At 41.4% G+C, this 20,865-nt stretch overlaps 1 protein-coding gene across 1 annotated transcript; it reads left to right on the top strand.

Annotated features, from left to right (window-relative positions):
• Positions 1 to 2,313: 2,313 nt before the first annotated feature.
• LOC121186888 (alpha-2-macroglobulin-like) lies at positions 2,314 to 18,582 on the top strand. Its single transcript, XM_041045767.1, has 36 exons — positions 2,314 to 2,460; positions 2,653 to 2,833; positions 3,023 to 3,179; positions 3,513 to 3,565; positions 4,045 to 4,065; positions 4,814 to 4,979; positions 5,075 to 5,159; positions 5,749 to 5,899; positions 6,994 to 7,111; positions 7,220 to 7,329; positions 7,432 to 7,599; positions 7,809 to 8,036; positions 8,921 to 8,984; positions 9,139 to 9,284; positions 9,985 to 10,134; positions 10,399 to 10,545; positions 10,647 to 10,740; positions 10,868 to 11,021; positions 11,361 to 11,586; positions 11,909 to 12,035; positions 12,227 to 12,348; positions 12,463 to 12,514; positions 12,663 to 12,746; positions 13,100 to 13,276; positions 13,621 to 13,696; positions 14,124 to 14,280; positions 14,532 to 14,606; positions 14,902 to 15,064; positions 15,160 to 15,347; positions 15,976 to 16,188; positions 17,247 to 17,371; positions 17,566 to 17,656; positions 17,743 to 17,811; positions 17,890 to 17,995; positions 18,184 to 18,225; positions 18,530 to 18,582. Exons 1-36 carry the CDS (start codon positions 2,375 to 2,377, stop codon positions 18,532 to 18,534), a joined length of 4,377 nt encoding a protein of 1,458 aa, XP_040901701.1. The 5' UTR covers positions 2,314 to 2,374; the 3' UTR covers positions 18,535 to 18,582.
• The last annotated feature ends 2,283 nt before the right edge of the window (positions 18,583 to 20,865 follow it).

Here is a 20,865-nt window from a genome sequence, read left to right as displayed (position 1 = left end):
GTTCTGATCATCCTTGAGATGGTTCTACACCTTCATTGGAGTCCAGCTGTGTTTGATTATACCGATTGGACTTGATTAGGAAGGCCACACACCTGTCTATATAAGACCTTACAGCTCACAGTGCATGTCAGAGCAAATGAGAATCATGAGCTCAAAGGAACTGCCTGAAGAGCTCAGAGACAGAATTGTGGCAAGGCACAGATCTGGCCAAGGTTACAAAAAATTTTCAGCTGCACTTAAGGTTCCTAAGAGCACAGTGGCCTCTGTGATCCTTAAATGGAAGATGTTTGGGATGACCAGAACCCTTCCTAGAACTGGCTGTCCAGCCAAACTGAGCAATCAGGGGAGAAGAGCCTTGGTGAGAGAGGTAAAGAAAAACCCAAAGATCACTGTGGCTGAGCTCCAGAGATGCAGTCGGGAGATTCTAGAAAGTTAACCATCACTGCAGCCCTCCACAAGTTGGGGCTTTATGGCAGAGTGGCCCGACGGAAGCTTCTCCTCAGTGCAAGACACATGAAAGTCTGCATGGAGTTTGCTAAAAAACACCTGAAGGACTTCAAGATGGTGAGAAATAAGATTCTCTGGTCTGATGTGACCAAGATAGAACTTTTTGGCCTTAATTCTAAGTAGTATGTGTGGAGAAAACCAGGCACTGCTCATTATCTGTCCAATACAGTCCCCACAGTGACGCACGGTGGTGGCAGCATCATGCTGTGGGGGTGTTTTTCAGCTGCAGGGACAGGACGACTGGTTGCAAACGAAGAAAAGATGAATGCGGCCAAGTACAGGGATATCCTGGACGAAAACCTTCTCCACAGTGCTCAGGACCTGAGACTGGGCCGAAGGTTCACCCTCCAACAAGACAATGATTCTAAGCACACAGTTAAAATAACAAAGGAGTGGGTTCAGGACAACTCTGTGACTGTTGTTGAATGGCCCAGCCAGAGCCCTGACTTAAACCCAATTGAGCATCTCTGGAGAGACCTGAAAATGGCTGTCCACCAACGTTCACCATCCAACCTGACAGAACTGGAGAGGATCTGCAAGGAGGCATGGCAGAAGATCCCCAAATCCAGGTGTGAAAAACTTGTTGCATCATTCCCAAAAAGACTCATGGCTGTATTAGCTCAAAAGGGAGCTTCTACTTAATACTGAGCAAAGGGTCTGAATACTTATGGCCGCGTGATATTTCAGTTTTTCTTTTTTAATAAATCTGCAAAAAATTCTACAATTCTGTGTTTCTCTGTCAATGTTGCTGATTTTATTAAATGGCTGCAATATAACAGAGTGAAAAATTTAAGGGGGTCTGAATATTTTCCGTACCCACTGTACATCCACCTGGTGTTTCAGGGGTGCTGTGAATCCAAACTAGTGTCATGGGTATTTATGGGGATTTCCTATTCACCCCCTTTGCATCGAGCATAAATCTGGGTTCAGTCACTGATAAGTGGTGTCATAGGCCTCCCCCTGTGCCTGGGTGTTATTCCAGTCTGACACAGATGAGCTTCTTCTCTCCTGTTTCAAACCATCTGTTTGCTCTGTCCAGTATGTGCACATTGCGGCCCTCACAGGAGTGGCTGCTGTCCCTGTCCATGAGGGCAGCAATGGACAAATAGTGGACACACGTGGGTGTTGCACTTGTGGGTGTTGTAACCCATCATTGTTTGAGGTTGACCACAAAGTCCACATCAGTTGTTTACTAGAAAGTAATGTACTTTTACCAGTCAGTCAGGAAAAGCACTGTTTAAATGGCAAAATCAAACATCCCACACAGTGTAAAGGGCACTGCTGCAGAACTGAAGTCACTGATACATCAGTTACACTGAGGAAACACTAACACTCGTACTCATTTTCTTTATTGCAACCAATCAGTCTTCATGATGGAGTGTGTTAGAGTGGAAAATAAATTGCTGTATAGTTGCAGTAGCTGTGCTCCATGTGATGTGGTGGGATGAAGAAGAATTCATCATCCTATTATGTGAGTTGGTTGTAGGGACTCATAGACATCACTGTCGGTCACATCACAACTAAAAGAACACAGCTCTTTCTTACATGAGATGTTACTGAAGAATCTAAAATTAAATGGAGACTAGCAAAACAGAGAAATCAGCAGACTGCGGCTGCAACTAATGATGAATTGTTGATTCTTCTGTAAATGAACAGCCTGGTTCAAAAGTTCTCCTCCATGCCCTGCATCTGGATGTGTGATATGTGATATGTGTGGCATCAGGATTTCAGTCCTGTCTGTAAATGATTGACTGAAAGGACACACAGAAATGATGAGTGTTAGTGTACAGAGGGTGAAAGGACACATTTGAGGCATTTGTCTCTTGTCTTTAACAGATGCTGGCTCTGAGGCTCATCTCAGTCAGTCATGGCTCTCTCTGTGGCACAGATAAGAACATGGAAACTGTTTGCCTGCCTGAGTTGGCTGTGTGTGGGTCAAGTGTTGGCAAATCCGTAAGTTTACCTGAGCTGTCAGAAAAACTGACAATAGCATGTTGTCTTTTGTGTAATTTAGTTACGACAGTTCAGTGCCAGCACGTTTCTTGGATGATTCTCTTTTGCTGCATAATAATTTCTGCTGGAGATTCTTATATGTCAGATCCAGAGCTGTGTCCATGACATGTGTGTATGTTTGTGTGTCTACAGGCAGTATATGGTCGCCATTCCTGCGGTTCTCGAAGCTGGAGCTGAAACCAAATTCTGTGCGAGTCTAATGCAGCCCAACGAGAATCTGCTCATGACCATCACTCTGATCTCCCAAGAGGGGAACACAACCCTCTTCCAGAAGGCATCCAGCACAGAGTTTCATACCTGCACTCCTTTCAAGGTCAGCTTCTGAGAAAGGCTTTGATTAATTTTCCTATTAACACTTCACACTCCATTTTTTTAAACATGTAATTTGTTAAATATAATTATGAGTTTTTTTGGGGGGGGTGGGGGGGGGGGGGTTGTTTTGGTTTTTTTTCTTTAGTGGAGTTAGTTTTCCTGGTACCTATAAAATGTCTTTCTCTCACAGGTTCCTTTAGTGCAGAATGGAGAGGTGCAAAAGTTTCAGGTGGAGGTAAAAGGCGACAGATTTTACTCAAACGACATCAGGAAAGTCATGACCAAAGTCTATAAACCAATGACATTCATCCAAACAGATAAACCAATCTACCTCCCTGGACAAACAGGTAACTCTGAGCTGATGATCTGTGCTGTTGTATACAACATGGTATTTATAGAAGGGTTTCCCTGTTTCCCTGTGTTTTGGTCAGTTAATGTATGAACAGCAGCAAACTGATATGATGGCTGCTTCACAAGAGATTTCCAGAAAGCAAATGAAGACAGATAACAGAGTAAATTGTGTTAAATCCAATAGTAAATCACTGATTAGTCTGCCCTTATCTAACTTGTAAGTTTGATAGTAATGATGTCATCTCTGAGTAAACAGAAGATGTTTGGATGTTTAACTCGGCTGCAGATGAGCTGTAAAAGCTTCATGCTTCTCTCTGAATTTCTCTCAGTGCATTTCAGAGTCATTACGCTGGACTCCAGGCTGAGACCTGCCAGTGAACTGGTGAGTGTTTGAACTGTCTCTCCTTCCTTTCAGATGTCATTTATAAACCACAGTACAGTGGGACTGAGCAGAAGTTGTGTAATGAAGAGACTGACATGAGTGATTGACATGGTTGTGCTCTTTAACCAGAACTTTGTCTCTAATCAATCAGTTCCTGATCAAGGGTCAATAGCACAGCCCAGGGCTCTTTTTGCTCAAGCTGTAATAATTCTACAGACTTGTAACAACAGTTTTCTCATTTTGCAACATTTTGTTGAAGGAAATAAAATTTGAAGCAATAATTATGAAAGTGTATAAAACATGAAGTAGAAATAGACAGAAACTCTTTTCATGTTGTCTTTTCAAGCCTGCAGTGGCCTGTGTTGGCAGTAGATAAACATACACTGCTCATAACTACAGTGTTTGTCTGACCCAGACCGACTAGGACACCTGTAATAAAGCTCTGTTTCTTTATCTTTCTTTCTTTCTTTCTTTTGCAGTACAATATAATCGAAATTGAGGTAAGACTAACAGTATCCACACTTTAACATGTTCACACTTTAACACAATAAGTCAAACATCTCTGAAAATACATCTGTTGTGTATAATGACAGTGGCTGCCAGAGAAACTACAGTAAACTTAAGCATGAAAATCCATTCAAAAATCATGTATTGAAAGCTTTAAAAAAAAAAAAAAAAAAAAAAAAAAAAATCGAGTTACTGTTGTTTGATGAAACAAATCTTAACTCAACATCCACTTACTAGTTGTTGTTTTTTTATTCTGGAGCTGTCAACAGCCTCTAGAGTCTTCATCATCATTTCTTCTCCATAATTCTTTAGTTTTGTTTTACACTGCACAGATTCCTCCCAAAGACAGTGACATGCTGTTGAAAGCATACATTAAACAAATGTAATTTTTTTAAGGGGCAAATATACATTCATTTTTTAACAGTAATTTCTGCTATCTGTATATCTGCATATTCAGGATCTGTAACTGGCCACTAATAACCAGTGTGTTGGTCAGGCTCTAGGTTAGTAAGTTAATGTGCAAAGTGCAGGTTTAAAATCAGCTCAACGTAAACAAACTTTAGGTGAATATGTACTTTTTCTCTCTGAATCAACCAGAAATGTTTGTCTTTATGTATGGTCCAGTTTTATCTGTGAGCTCAGTGAAGGAGACAAAGAAACAATGAGCAGCGTGTTTATCATTGTATTTCTGTGTCACATGAGTTTCCTACTTAATATAAATACCATAAATACATATTTCAGGATCCTTCTGATAACCGGATTGGACAGTGGCTGAATGAAACGTCCAATGGTAAAATATTGCAGCACTCTTTCTCCTTGAACTCTGAGGCCCATGAAGGAATGTACCAAGTTGTTGTGTCCATTGGTGAGAGGAAGATATATCACAACTTCAAGGTGGAGAAGTATGGTAAGTTATGGCTTTTTTTAATTTTATTTTCTTACGTTGTATTTCCGTCCACTTGTGAAGAAACAAGACTGATAACAACCGTATTTTCTCCACAGTTTTGCCTAAGTTTGGCGTGAAAGTAAATGTACCTTCTGCTGTGAGTATTGAGCAGGAAGAAATCAAAGCTGAAGTATGTGCAACGTAAGTAAAAGCCGTTTCTTGACAAATGACAAATCGCACGTTCAAAATTAGTTGAACTAGATCCAGTTTGGTGAGTGAATGGTGTAGGAACTATTTAACCAATGTGTTTATTTATTTAGTCATTATTGTTGATTAAAATGATTTGTTTATTTTTTGGGTTATATTTTGGGGATTATTAAGAATGTTTAAATTTGTTATTGATTAGTTTATTTTACTTAACTTAGATTTGGGATTTATTGTCGCTAGGGGCACCTATATTATATAGGTAAGTAGGTAGGTCAGTGGCCCAGAATGCACCTGGGTGGGCTTATGTTTTTTTTTTTTACCAGAGCAGGAGAGGCAGCAAGGACGGACTTGTTCATTGTTGTTTGCCTGTAACTGGATTAAATAAACCAGTTACAAAAATGATGCCAAGAATGGATTTTGAATTTTTACTGCCTGCGTAAACCACATACCCACAATGCACCAGTGACTATTTGATTAAGTTGATTTAATTTTTGTTTGATTTAAAGTTAAGGAATCCATTGACAAACAGTCACTACAAATGGTTTTCAACAACATGCTGATGTTTTGGTTTTTTTCTCCTCAGATATACATATGGCCAGTCTGTGCCAGGCAGTGTTCAAGTCAAGCTGTGCCGACCTTTTAATCGCTATCTTTATAGTGGCTTTATAGTGAACCCTGAAGATCAAGATGGAGGCCCTGACATAAAGGCCCCATGCCACGAGCAGACAAAGCAGGTACAGTCGCTGTATTGACAGAATCAGACCATATGCCCACACAGAATGTATGTATACTCTGCTTATACTGTGCACATTTAACACTATGTTAAAAAGATACCAAACATTGTCATTTATCTTGTCAGTTACCATGGAGATAGCGGTTTGACAGGCTAGGTTTAATTCAAGCTTACTGGCTTTTCTCAAAGCTTTCAACCACATCCCAGTGTCTTCACCAGCGGAGGGAGTGTGTTCAGTTAAAGCACTTTACTTCAAGAGGGGAACTTTTTGTGTAGTCATGTAACATTGAGTCAGAGTGATCCCTCTCACTGTTTAAAGACAGTCTCTGGTGGTCGGCGGTGGACTGCTTCCTGTTTCATGACGTCTTGCATTTCACAAATAATAATGGAATAATGGAGCAAAGGCAACTTCTGACTTATCTGTCTAATCGTACTGTTCAGGGAGAGGGGGGAGGTGATCAGGCCTTCATTTTGACAAACTTTTTTTTGATTGTCAACCATCTTCACAAGGCACCTGTGCGATTCAGCTGGTCTTGCCTTGTTTTCAGCAATGATCAGAAAACCTGTGCATTTTGTCACACACAACATTATTTAAAGATTCATGAAAAACAGTGCAAAGAGTCATCCCAAACGGGGAACAGTGTTAATACTAAGAAAGAGAAAAAGGTGAGCCATGAGAAGCAGAAAAGTGAGAAGATCAGAAGCTGCTCTGGACTGCAGTGTGTTTCAAGCTTCAAGCTATTTATTGAAATAATAACAACACATACTAATAATAATAATAAATGTAACGTGCTGACAGTAGTGTTGTATGTGGACTAGACCAACATTTGGTTTAGTGGATGTGATGGTTGGTTTCGTGTTCCCGACATTTGCTAAGGCCAGTGCGTGACATCTTGCATGTCGTTCTAAGGAACACAGTTCACGTGAATATTAACGTGAGATGGTGTGAAAAGTGCTTGACACCTGAACTGTGAATACTGAAAAACTGTGGGATGTATGAGTATGTATTGCAAACAGTTAAGTGCATCTGTTACATATATTTTTGGTGTTATTTCATTTCTTTTTAGTGAATCATAATATATTGCGCTTTTTTAGACCGACAACAAAGGCTGCGCCACCTTTACCTTCAATATGTCAGACTTCACCAAACTTGACCAAAAGATACTGCAAGATCAGCTGGACCTCACTGTCATACTGGAAGAGGAAGGAACAGGTGAGTCTTATTTTATTTTAAAATGAGAGTTTTTGTATCATAAAAATACCTCATCATGTATTTTAAAAATATTGCATGCGTGCTGTAACACGGAGGCTTCTTGTATAGGTGTTTTACGTCAACAAGAGGAGAGAATGAGAATTTCATATGCCATTGGAAAGCTGTCCTTTACTGACACACCTAAGGTTTACCACCAAGGATCAAATGTGGAGGGAAAAGTAAGTGCAAAATGTGGTCTTTGCTTCTTCGCTGTCATTCTGTCGATGGTGCATCCGAAGCCAACGGTCGCTGTCAGTGATACAACTTTGTGCTTCCAACAGGTGAAAGCAGTTCGCTACGATGATACACCCATTCCTAACATGCCGGTCTACCTGTTGAAGGGTGAAAGGTGGTCACCCCATCTGCTCCTGAATCTCACCACTGACAGCGACGGCATCGCCACGTTCACACTTAGCACAGCTGACTTTAATGGGGACATCAAACTTCACGTGAGTAAGAAGTATCACTAAAACTACCTGTACGAAAGCAAAAGCTGAAACTTGAACCCTAAAATGGCTTCAGAGTGACTTCACCTGACCAAGGTTCCACCACAGTAGCTAGTGGCCATACTATGCCTCAGCATTTACCTTGCTTATAAAAACTGAACTCACTTTCCAAAGTTTTCTTCTACCTTCTATGTTTCTTTTCTACAATCTAGGTTAGCGATAAAGCGTCACTGGAGTACAGTGGTTATAGAGCTCCGTTCTATGAGACTGCAGTTCACATACTGTCTGTGGCCCAGCGTTTCACTCCTCTTAGTAAATCAGTCAGCTCTCTGGAGGTGAAGAGGAAAGATAAGCCACTTCCCTGCCGCACAGAAGAGGATATCTCCATCGAATACACTATAGTTGGGGAGAAACAGGACTCTGTGGATGTGATATATCTGGTAAGCAAACTATTTCTCAGCTTGTCAGATATTTTGAAATGACATTCATCTCAGTTATTAGCATCTGTCTTAAAGGAACGCTCCACCACTGATCAACTTACCTGTTAGAGACATGGTTACATATGAGACCATGATGACCAAGCACCTGTTTGTCCTGAAAATGTGAAGCACACTTCTCTCATTGTCATTGTTTATGAAGCTAACACAATATGAACAGCTGGTTAGAAGTACAAAGCTTTTGTTTCAAGCTGGGATTTGTTGGTTAACAGAAACAGATCTAATCTGGTCTCTGGACAGTTCAGCTGCCATTATAACTCACACTGCGAGGAGCCAGTTTCTGTTCGGGATTTGCTCAAAACATTTGAAAGGACCACGTCCTCATCAGTCGGCTGTGAGTCGGCCTTCCTACAAGATGCTGCATTTACATTAAAGCAACGACTACAGAGAGACATGCTAACACACCTGTACAGAAAAGCAGTGTGCTGCTCCTGCTACGAGGCTCAGCATCTATGGAAGTCGGGTCTAATATCAAAATTATGCAACTGATTAAAGTACACTGTGTCCTAATGACAGGCAGGGACCACACTTTGACTTTGCACTCTGCACTTTAAGTGTTATTTTAACACATTGTCTCAATCTGCACTTCTGTTCTCCTTCATAAACACACAACATCATGACTGTGTGAGTTTGGTGAACCCAGAGCTGTTAGAGTATTTTGGTATTATGAGACCATTAATGTTAGGTTTAGTAAACCCATATATCTCAAAGGAACCAAGTTAAACATGACCCACATCAGAACACTAGACATTGTTGTAATCTGGTGTTAGAAGGGATGAGGTTTCACATTATTTAGTCTTTGTATCATTTTGTCTCACATTCTCCAGGTCTTATCCAGAGGAGCCATTGTCATGCAAGGACTTAAACAGGTTGAAGTGCAAGATACATCAGGTGAGCAAAGTCTGGCTTTAATCATGAGTCTGGAGAATGGTGTCCCAATTATCCCTTAAATTAGCATGATCAAATAATATTTGAACTGCTGTTTTATTGATAAATGGAGGCATGTGAACGATAACTGTTGTTTATAACATTTGGCTTGTTTCAGTGACTGAGGGCGAGTTGTCTTTTAAGCTGAACGTGCAACCGGAAATGTCACCGGAGATCCAGGTCTTAGCTTACGCCGTCCTCCCCAGTGAGACTGTGGTCGCACACAGCGCTGAGTTCTCCACAGAGGAATGCTTCAGCCACAAGGTCAGTGTTAGAAGAAGATATGAGACACCACCTGTGCTTGTCAAGTGTAGGTGCAGAATCAAAGTGGTGATACAGAGCGTCGAGATGTTGTAGTCTATATAATATTGAATTATTTTTATCTGAGCTTTATGTTCCACTGGTATGGTGGTGTAACCTGTCAATCTATCAATCCTGTCATTTACAAAGCATGTCCCTTGTCTGAGGTTCAGTTGACCAAGTGAAGGGACCTTGTTTGTCCCCACAAGGAAACATCACTATCACCACAACAGGCAGCGAGGAGTGAAAATAATAACTTACCTCCAAGACTGCACTGAGGCCAGTTTGTGGTTTTGCCGCTTGGGATTTTCAAATTTTGTCATCTGAAAACAGAGGGACACTTTGCATGTGTTTTCCATGAGACAGGTTCACAGGAAAGGGATAATCGATCCATAATAGCAAACAATATCCTGCACACTGTCTAAATTGTAGTGAGAAATTTACTTAATGTTTCGGTGGAAACCTTCATCAGGCAAGTTTCTGGATGCACTGGATGCATGTTTCACGCACTGTGTGTATGTACTGAAGTCTCCATCCTTGGTCCATCTCTTTCTGGAGATGTTTTTGTGATTTGTTAAAATGTAAAGAAGTTAGAGTAAAATACACATTACTGTCACACTGACAATGTCCACATGGTGCGATGTGTGTTTTCTGTGTGTGTCAGGTGTCGCTGGAGTTTTCTCCGTCCTCAGCTGTCCCAGGAGAAGAGACCACCATGCAGGTAACGGCCCATCCTGACTCTTTGTGTGGCGTGAGCGTTGTCGACCAGAGCGTCCTGATCAAAGAGCCAGGGAAGACTCTGGATGCAGAAAAGGTAACCACTGTTATCAGCTGTGGTTTTAGTGTCCTCTGGATAAGCTATTGCACTCTTAACATTATCAGACAGCTGATGCTGATTTCACCCAGTTGTAAAGTATGCTGCTGAACAACTGCTAAATGAAAAAGTCTGTACTCCTCCGTACAAGTTCACCATATGAATCAAGGCACTGTTTTGTACTTGATATACCCAAACATCAGATCTCCAAAGGATGAGAAATCATTGGCAGTTTAAATCTTTGAATGTTGTTTTTCTTCACAGATATTTCACTTGTTGCCTGTCAGGAAATCACTTTATATCCCATATGAGGTTGAAGATCCTGTAGAATGCATGCATGTGAGACCAAGAAGATACGTTTTGCCATATCCTAGACCAGTCGAGAAGGAGGATGCTCAAACCGTTTTCCGGGTACTTCTTACACAATGACTAATGTACAATACAAAGAACAACAAGATCAACATGTAATGAACTTTACAATTTCTATGGTTTTACCTTGTTGGATTATCTAGAATGTAGGACTGAAGATGGCAACAAACTTGGTTATGCGAGTGCCTCCATGCCTCAAATACAAAGGAAGAGAATACCACTATGGCCACCACTATGGTATCTATGGAAACTCGCCTTTTTGCTCTAAGTTTGCTTTATGCTAAATATTTACCAGCAATAAAACAGTTCAATGTGTCTTTGCTGTCCTCTGCTTCTGGTAGAATATTTTCTGGTTTCTTTTCAGATGCTGATGTCAGCTATAGCTTGGTTACTAGAGTAGTGGAAGGTGCACCTGGTGCTGTTGGGGGAATGGCTTATGATGCAGCGCCACCTCCTCCAATAGAGACAGTCCGCACTTTCTTTCCTGAGACTTGGATATGGGACCTGGTGGAAGTTGGGTGAGCTTCTGTTGCTGAGGCTAAATAAAAATACAACATAAGTCATTTTAGGACATTTGTAACATGTTATTAATCATTTTACAGCTGTTTCCTACATAATGACTGTGTATGTAAAAAAAAAAAATCTTTTCGGGCCAGTGCACATCAGGATCATGCTCTTTAATTAGAATGACAAACACTGTCTGAATTGCTTCAGCAACATGGAACTCTGTATTACTGCATTTTATCTCAATAACAGCGTATGAAACAATTTCTGCTCACATTTGACTGAAGAGAAATAAGAGTAAAAGTAAGTTTTTCCAGCTCACACTGTGTGTCTCTGTGTATCTGTTGATCCAGGGAGTCTGGAACAAAAGATGTGTCCCTCACTGTCCCAGACACCATCACCACCTGGGAGACGGAGGCTTTCTGTTTGTCCCCTCAGGGTTTCGGCTTGGCTCCTCGTAAAGAAATCACTGTCTTCCAGCCCTTCTTCCTGGAGCTCACCCTGCCCTACTCCATCATCCGGGGCGAGCACTTTGAACTGAAGGCAACCGTCTTCAACTACCTGACCAAATGCATCATGGTAATGAATGCTTTTACATGACCTAACGTCAGCCCACAGTACTGGGCAGGGGATCATAAAGTTGCTACAATTCATCCTGTTGTAGAGATGAATTTATTTGGCTAATTTCATGGTGAAATTCAATATTAATGCCGTGTGTTTTTATAATAACTGTAATGATTATTTGTGAGTAAACAATACTTCACTGGCCTGTGGCAAACCCTTGTGTAGAATGTGACTGGAATCAGGTTTGTTTGTCTCACAACAGGCTGCAGTTTGAATGGTGGTTTGAGTTTGTCGTGCATGTCCACTTGTAAAATATATAGTTGCGTCCCTTGAACAGGTCAGTGTGACTCCAGCACCCTCCTTAGATTACACCCTCACCCCCCTGTCTGGTGACCAGTACACATCCTGTTTGTGTGGCAACGAGCGCAAGACCCTCAGCTGGACAATGGCCCCCTCAGTCTTAGGTGAGGATCAAGCTTTTATCCACACTGGTGTAAAACATTAAAGGGTTGTACCAAGGTGGAGAAACTGCTGTCCCTCTTCCCAAGCAAAACTCTTTTTCTTCTCCTTGAAATCAGTGAGATCCATGTCAGTGACAAAATACTTTGGACACTTTGAAATGGACAAAATTTACAAATGGTATGATGTATTTCAGGGGCTGTGAATGTGTCTGTGACTGCTGAGGCGATATCATCCCAGATTTCATGTGAAAATGAAATTGTGAACGTGCCAGACAGAGGCCGTATCGACGTGGTCACAAAATCTGTCATTGTAAAGGTTGGTGCCCTTAAAACGAGATAACAAAGAAGTTTATACTTAAACCATTATTTTTTTTTTTGTATTTAATGTGAGATGAAAACTCACATTGTTCCCTACCTCCTTCTCTGTCAGGCTGAGGGAACTGAGATGGCAAAGACCTATAACTGGCTGCTCTGCCCAAAAGGTAAGTATGGTTGATGCCATCGTATTTCTATAGTCTGACTAGGTCCCATCAACCATCCATTAAATCTAAATGACATCTCTGTCTTAGCACTGACTGCTACTCGACTTTCCCTCTAAAAGCTTCTGTTCTGTTCTCTGTCTGTACACAGGAGAGGCTCTGACTGAGGAAATAGACATACAGCTTCCTGAGAATGTGATTGATGGATCTGCCCGTGCTTCGCTATCAGTCCTGGGTAAACTGATAAATTTATTTTTCGAGAGTGAAGCAAGTTAACAGTCCCTCTTAAAGCCTCATAAATCAGGGACTTTTGGACTGGATAGTCCTTTTTGAGATGTCACATTTTGCTTTCATATTAAAGTAAAAGAAAGACGGTGTGTGTGCAGGAATGCAGTACAGCTGAAGGAAAATACAAAAATGTCTTTCTTTTTCAAGCTTTTTAACATGTTTTTATACCAACTGAGCCATGACAGTTTAGTGCAGAATGAACAGAAATGTATGTTAGTGACTTTCTTTGGGCACATTTATCAAAATGAAAAGCCAGGTCAGTCACCTGTTTGCTCTTACTCAGTCTGTATTTTTGTGCAGGTGACATCCTGGGACGAGCCCTGAAAAACCTGAATGGGCTGCTACGGATGCCGTATGGATGTGGGGAGCAGAACATGGCGCTCCTGGCCCCCAACATCTACATCCTCCAGTACCTGAAAAACACACAGCAGCTGACCCCAGCCATCTTGGAAAAGGCTACCAACTTCCTGACCAGTGGTGAGTCTCTCTTAGCTTTAGCTGAACAATCTGGTTGCACAGAATGTAAGCAGAAGGTCTGTCATGTGTGATCACTAGAAAATACTCATCATTCCAACTGCAGTGTTCCTGCAGACCTTAGTTGCATGTCATTCTCCCCGTCTGTCCTTTCCTTTCCTGTCATATCTCCACTGTCTGCCTTCTAATAACTCATAAAATTCCACAAAATGTTCTTTTGCTATGCATCTGTACATCTGCACTCTGTCAAAAACAAATTTACCTCATGTCCTATACTTGACTCTGTAAAATCTGACAACATATGTATCATTATTCCCAAATAACCATGTGTTTCTATTGTTCTTCAGGCTACCAGAGACAGCTGAACTACAAACACCGGGATGGTGCTTACAGCACATTTGGATCAGGGGAGGGGAACACTTGGTGAGAACATTACTGATCAATCTCCACACACAATAATAAGTAGATGATTCACAATAATTGTGCATGCAATAATAATACAGCAGTGAGTCGATGACCTAACAGCACTTTGGAGAACACTGCTGGAATTAGCCTAGCTAGTGACTTCAGCATAAAGTCTTATGTTTCATGTTGACTGTCCTGAGGCAGCGTTCAGATCAAGAGGCTCCTCTTCCTGGACTGGCACTAGGCTGCACTTTATTACTGTAGTTTGTGTTTATATTTTCATAAGTGTTCTTTTTTTGTGTTATTTATTTATATGTAAAAGTGCCTTAAAGCTGGGAGTCTCTGCAAAATTTTGTTATGTTCACATAATGACAATAAAGACTCTTGATTGATTGATTGATTTCATTTTGTCAGTGACTGTCTAACCTTGTCTCGATCTCCTCAGGCTGACGGCTTTTGTAGTGAGATCTTTTGCCAAAGCACAGTCTTTCATCTACATCGACCCGAAAAATATTGAAGAGTCCAAGGCTTGGCTCCAGAGTAAACAACAAGAAAATGGCTGCTTCCAACAGTCAGGAAAACTTTTTAACAACAGAATGAAGGTAAGCTTACAGTACCTGTGGAGAGTGATGAAAGTGACCTGTAATGATGAGAGTAATAATAAAAGTGAGGAAGGTTAGACAGTTTAATTTTCGTTCATTGACATCTTGCTGACAGTTATTTGTTAAACCGATTGCTGCCACTATTTTAAGTCTACATGTAATCAGTGCACAAAATCACTTTTTGTTATCTGGGCCCCTGGCTGTTGGAGGTGCAGTGATGACAGTATCTGAATGATGCTTCCTGTCTACAGGGTGGTGTGTCTGATGAAGTGACTCTCACTGCTTATATCACTGCTGCCTTCTTGGAGATGAATAACTCTGTTGATGTGAGTAGACTCTTATATCTCGTGCTGTTTTATTTCATTTGAGTGAATCTGTTGACTATTTGATTTGGATCATTGCACCTAGTAAATCGCACCTGTGCTTTAATACTTTAATGTGGTCCTGCTTACCATGTCCACATGAAGAGTCTGTTTGAAAAGTCCACTGATGTGGTATCTTTAACTTTTTCAGTGGAAAATAGGGGGATCAGGGTATCTGATAAATGAATCTCTCATTTATAATGAAATAATCATTTTAATGGTTATTTGATGATCAAAACATGTTTTTAATCTCTTACAGGATCCTGCAGTGAAGAAGAGCCTCTCTTGCCTTAAAGAGTCCATCAGTGACCTCAGCAACACCTACACTACAGCTCTGCTGGCGTACGTCTTCACCCTGGCAGGAGACTCAGAGACCCGTGCTCACCTTCTGCAGCACCTGGACACAGTCGCATTAAAACAAGGTGAGTCATCCTCCTAAAGGAAATCATTCTGGCTTCACTTAGTGTGAATGTAGCTCACCTCGTGCCTGTGTGTGTGTGTGGATGGCTGTTTTTAGGGGGTTTCCTCCAGTGGTCTCAGACAGCAACAGAAACTTCAGCCTCTCTGTCTGTGGAGATCAGCTCCTATGTGCTGCTGGCCAGACTCAGTGCGTCCCCCACGACCGAAGACCTGGGCTACACCACTCGCATCGTCAGATGGCTGACGAGCCAGCAGAACTATTATGGAGGCTTCTCCTCCACACAGGTACCATCAGCATGAAGCTGGACTTAAAGTTAAACACACCGTGTTCTCTTCTGGGAGAAATACGATGAAAACCAAACTGTAAAGCTCCTTAACCATTTGGTCACTGTCCAGCTTTTTCATCTATTTTCATCTTCGTGGCATTTTCAGCATCTATCAGAATATTAAATCCTTCAGTGTATCTGAAAAATTCTAAATCACATCATTTAGACATACAGGTTTTCATAGGACAGCAACTGTCAACAATGTAATGTCAGTGATTACACCACACCAAGGACAGCAGCAGTGTTATAGCCCAACTACAAATGAAACATTATGAGCAAATTATCCTGTTTTAAATTAATATTTTTTTACATTTCTGAATGAAAATCAACACTTTAGAGATACCTGATACCTTTTTACCTGTGTGTGTGTGTGTGTGTGTGTGTGTGTGTGTGTGTGTGTGTGTGTGTGTGTGTGTGTGTGTGTGTGTGTGTGTCTGTCTGTCTGTGTGTCTGTCTGTCTGTGTGTCTGTCTGTCTGTCTGTCTGTCTGTCTGTCTGTCGGTGTCGGTGTCGGTGTCGGTGTCGGTGTGGGTGTGGGTGTGGGTGTGGGTGTGGGTGGGTGTGTGTGTGTGTGTGTGTCGGTCGTAGGACACAGTGGTGGCTCTTCAGGCTCTGGCTCTTTACTCCACTCTGGTGTTCAGTCCAGACGGTTCAAGCACAGTGACGGTCCAGTCCCCCAGTGGCCAGCTGACATTTGATGTGAACCAGGACAACAAACTGCTCTACCAGGAGAAGACGCTGCAGGACACGTCAGGAAAGTACAGCCTGGAGGTGAAGGGCACTGCATGTGCTTCAATGCAGGTCAGTCAACACTAGAGCTCTAATTGTTTCTCTGTGATATATGTCCACAAACACTGTCAGTATAACAATGTCCTCAGGCTTGCAGCCAAGTAGCAATACAGAAAGTGTCATCTCTGTGTTCTGCTTTTTTCTAATCCAGCTTTATTTCCTGTTCCAAATGAATGGTGAAATCTGACCATTTCAGTTATTGTAAACTTGTAAAATTCAATTACTGGACTTACCTCCTGTCAAATCTCCATTTGGAATTATATCCACTTTTTTGAAGCTATTTCAGCAAACACTTTAAGCAAGTCCAGGAGTTTTTGTTACATGTTGTGAGTAACAACATGTAATCAGTGTGAAGTGAAAGCTTATACTTGTCCCCTCTCTTACTCTCTGATTGATTATGAAGAAAGTCTGAAGTCAATAACTTTAACGTGAGCTAATAACTTCTGGTATTTATGTTTGGGATAATTGAAAATGTTAAGTCAGCACTGTCTAAGAAAATGGACATCGGCCTTCGCGCAGTCGTCCACAACCTCGGTCTAAAGGGCTTATTAGCCAAGGAGGGACGAGGACATGGTGGCAATGCGAGGTGAGGGTGCCCCCTCTTACAGCCTATTGAAGAAGTGGGCTGCTGAATTCAAACATGGCAATGACTGGAACATGGACCCCGTCCTGGGACGATGGTCGCCGTCTGAAACATCCAATCAGATATTAAAGAACATTCGAAAAAGCCAGAGTCCCAAGAAGGCCAAATCAGTGAGGTCCGTAGGCAAAGTGATCCAGCACCTGCCAAAGAAGGAGCTCAGTGCTCGCCATTTTGACAGTGATGATGGCGTCATTGCTGCTGTCCACTCTCTGGAGGTCCTATACTGGGAGATTATTCTGAAAAATAAATGTACTGGGTTTTCTCCTTAGGCCACAAACCCATCAATCACCCCTCGTAAAAGTGACGTTAAAATGTGACCACCTTTAAACATGGTTCTTCTCAAAGGACAAATCTTGTTGCATCATAAGTTTGAAGGAAATTCTCGAGATTTTTGATGGTCAAACCTTCTTGTGCACCTGTTTCCCAGATTTCCCTTCACTACAACATCCCAACTCCTACTGATGAAACTTCCTTCAGTGTCAACGTCACACCAGAGGCCGTCTGCACCAAGACATCTCACAGACCCAAATTCATTCTGAAGCTAGAGACTCTGTAAGTGATCAACACTGAGATTTTAGACAAACATTACTCAGCTATTGGTGGATAGGTATAAACATATCACTAACTAGCTCAAACATGTCCTAACTGTAAACCAAACCCTGCCAAAGTCTCAGATTAAAAAACATCCATGTGTACAGTATGAGGGTGAAGGGGTGTACCATCACATTTTTATGCTTCTCCTGCAGATATCGTGGAAACGAGAACACTACAAACATGGTGATCCTGGAGATCAAAATGCTTTCTGGTTTTGTCCCAGACCAAGAGTCTTTGAAGCAGGTGAGTTATTGGAATAACTTTCAGCTCAGGAGAATGGATTAGTTTTCATCTGTTGATGAACTGACTGAGGTATCGTCTCCTCACAGCTCAGAGGTGCTCTGCTGGTGGATCGTGTTGAACAAAAGGAGGATCAGGTTCTGGTGTACCTACAGGAGGTGAGAGGAACTCACAGCGGGGAACATTAAATGATGCTCTACAGATTTGGTACTGATCCATTTTTTTTCTTCCAACAGTTACAAAAGGACGTGGTTGTCAACCACAGCTTAGAGCTCGTACAGGAGCTGCCAGTGCAGAACCTGAAGCCAGCCGTGGTCAAGATCTACGACTACTACCAGCCAAGTAAAGCTCACACTCAGGCCTCCTACATAAAGCCTCAAATCCTTTACTCAAATCCTTCACAGCAAAACTGAATAGTTATCAGAACTGTAATGTTGAGTACTTTAAGTTTTAAATGTGTTGCATTGTTGGACACATGAAGAAAGTTTGTGTTTTTTTTCCATCTGTCTTCTTGTTCTTTTTCCTCTCAGGTGACCAGGCTGAGACAGAATATGTCTTCCCTTGTGTTGCAGGTAACAATCCGTAATCATACAAGAACACTACAATATTTCTTCCAAAACTGATTTATGGCTGAAAAATCAAAAACATTTTAGCCCAACCACAAAAAGCAAAAACGTCTTAAATTGCTCAGAATCTTTCTCTTAAGTATACAACACTGTGGAAATCAACCAATAATTGTATATAAGAAATAATAAAAAAAGAAATGATAAATTATTAAATTAAATGTGACTAAAACATAATAAAGCCAACAACTACTTTAACATATTATATGACTGTATGTCCCCACAGTGAATTTGTTTTTTCTTTCTTTTGCAGCTTGAAGAGAGAAGTGTGGTCAGTCCTCTGGTTTTCACTGTTTCCAGAATATTTAAAAATATTTGCAATATATTAACAATACATTTTGGGTATGTTGTGAAACTCCATGTCTGTCTGTGTGAACAAGCAAACACTTGTTTAACACATTAACTGTGGAACTACTATGTGTCTAAAGTGAAAACCAAGCATAATGGAGAATAAAAAAATGTGATATGAATGTCCCACTAAAAACTGGCCTTGTGTTTTACTACGTTTTCCCACTGTTTCATCTTAGTGGTGTTTTAATCATATCATAGCAGAAAACATGATGTGCAGGTCAGGTTAGAGTGGAGAGCTGAAATCTATTCAAAATGAAACAAGTGTTCTAATGGTTTTCATATGAGTGAGTTTTAAGTAAGGATTAAATATAACATAACTGAACATATAAAAATAATAATAATAATGCATCAAATTTGTATAGCGCTTTTCCAGGTGCTCAAAGACGCTGGACAATGGAAGCAACAAAATAAATAAATAAATGATTCATGCTGCTGTCTATTTTTCTGTTTGATATAAACAAGCCATATTAAATAATGATGAAAAACACATTTACAGTTACTAGTTGTATTATTATTATTAGTAGTAGTAGTAGTTGTAGTATTTAGTGAAATATCTCAACAACTATTGGATGTTTCTGACATTTATGTTCCCCTTGTAATAAATTTGGTGACTCTCTGGTTTTTCATCTGGTGCCATCATCAGGTCAAAATGTTAATTTGTCCAGTACTTTGACCAAATACATGCAAAACTAATGACATTCCCATCAGCCTCATCTGCACAATGTGTTTCATGCTGATTAGCAAATGGTAGCATGGTAACATGCTAAGCCAAGACAGTTAACATGATAAACATCATACCTCAACATCATCATCAAATCCTGGTATATGTCCACAGAGACACCTGTTTTAGGGTCTCTAAAGCACCCTGAGGGTTGTTGAGGTCAGGTGTGAGCCTTTAAGTCACATGAATCAGTGTGTGGTTTGGTCATAAACTACCTGCTGCGTCATGCCAGACATGTATCTCCTCAAAATTGTTACATCTGTGTCACATTCTGCTCTGCCCCTCTCCTGCCCTGCTGCTCAGCCACACCCCCTCATCAGCCCAACTACTTCCACCTGCTGCAGTCACCTGCTCACCAATCAACCCAGTATATATGCAGCCTTATCCCCTCAGTCTTTGCCAGATTGTCTTCGCTCTCATGCCTGACTCTCCAGCACTTATTCCCGGACTGCTTACCTGTTATCGACCTGTCTTGCTCCTGACCTTGCTTCACGTCTCTGCCCCGGTAACCCACCAGCCTTCCGTCTTTGACTACGAGTACTGCCTGCCTGTTCTCCTTTCTTCACCTGTCTGTGGCTGCTCGGCACTCAGCTTCACCTCCCCGGCTCACCCCCTCTGTCCTCAGCTCCTCCGACTCTGCCTAAGGTCCGGATCCACGCCAAGCCCTTATTCAACCACCTTCCAGCAAGACTTCACCAGCAGTGAGTTAGAGACATTTCGCTTCCCCGAACTCGTTGAGCCTGTTAAGAACTGTTGGACTGATTACCTGCTCACGAGTCTCCCATACTCCCTATCTGCCCCGTTGGTTCTGTGGTTAAGTGCTTGCCTAGCACACGGGAGACCCGACTTCGAATCCTGTTATACTCACCTGCACTGCATCCTCTGGTTAATAGTGTACTTGCTGAATAAAGACTGTTTATGCTGATTTGTGCTGCAATTGGGTTCATTCTATACCCGTTACAATCTGTGGTTCGAATCCAGCCCAGGATCTTTGGTGCATCTCTCTCTCTCTCTCTCTCTCTCTCTCTCTCTCTCTCTCTCTCTCTCTCTCTCTCTCATCTCTCTCTCTCTCTCTCTCTCTCTCTCTCTCTCTCTCTCTCTCTCTCTCTCTCTCTCTCTCTCTCTCTCTCTCTCTCTCTCTCTCTCTCTCTCTCTCTCTCTCTTCTCTCTCTCTCTCTCTCTCTCTCTCTCTCTCTCTCTCTCTCTCCCTTGTTTCCTGCCAGTGGTCTATTGTTGCTATCTATTGATAAAGACAAAACGACAAAATATTAAAATTGAGAATATAGTAAAGCATGATGCAGCCTGATCACGCAATATACAGTGGGTACGTAAAGTATTCAGACCCCCTTAAATTTTTCACTCTGTTATATTGCAGCCATTTTCCTCATTAATGTACACACAGCACCCCATATTGACAGAGAAACACAAAATTGTTGAAATTTTTGCAGATTAAAAAAAAACTGAAATATCACACAGCCATAAGTATTCAGACCCTTTGCTGTGACCCTCATATATTT

The sequence above is a fragment of the Toxotes jaculatrix genome, chromosome 9 (assembly GCF_017976425.1).
Source record: "Toxotes jaculatrix isolate fToxJac2 chromosome 9, fToxJac2.pri, whole genome shotgun sequence".
Taxonomy (NCBI): domain Eukaryota; kingdom Metazoa; phylum Chordata; class Actinopteri; family Toxotidae; genus Toxotes; species Toxotes jaculatrix.
Note: the sequence above shows the minus strand (reverse complement) of the source record. Positions and strands in the feature narration are given on the sequence as shown.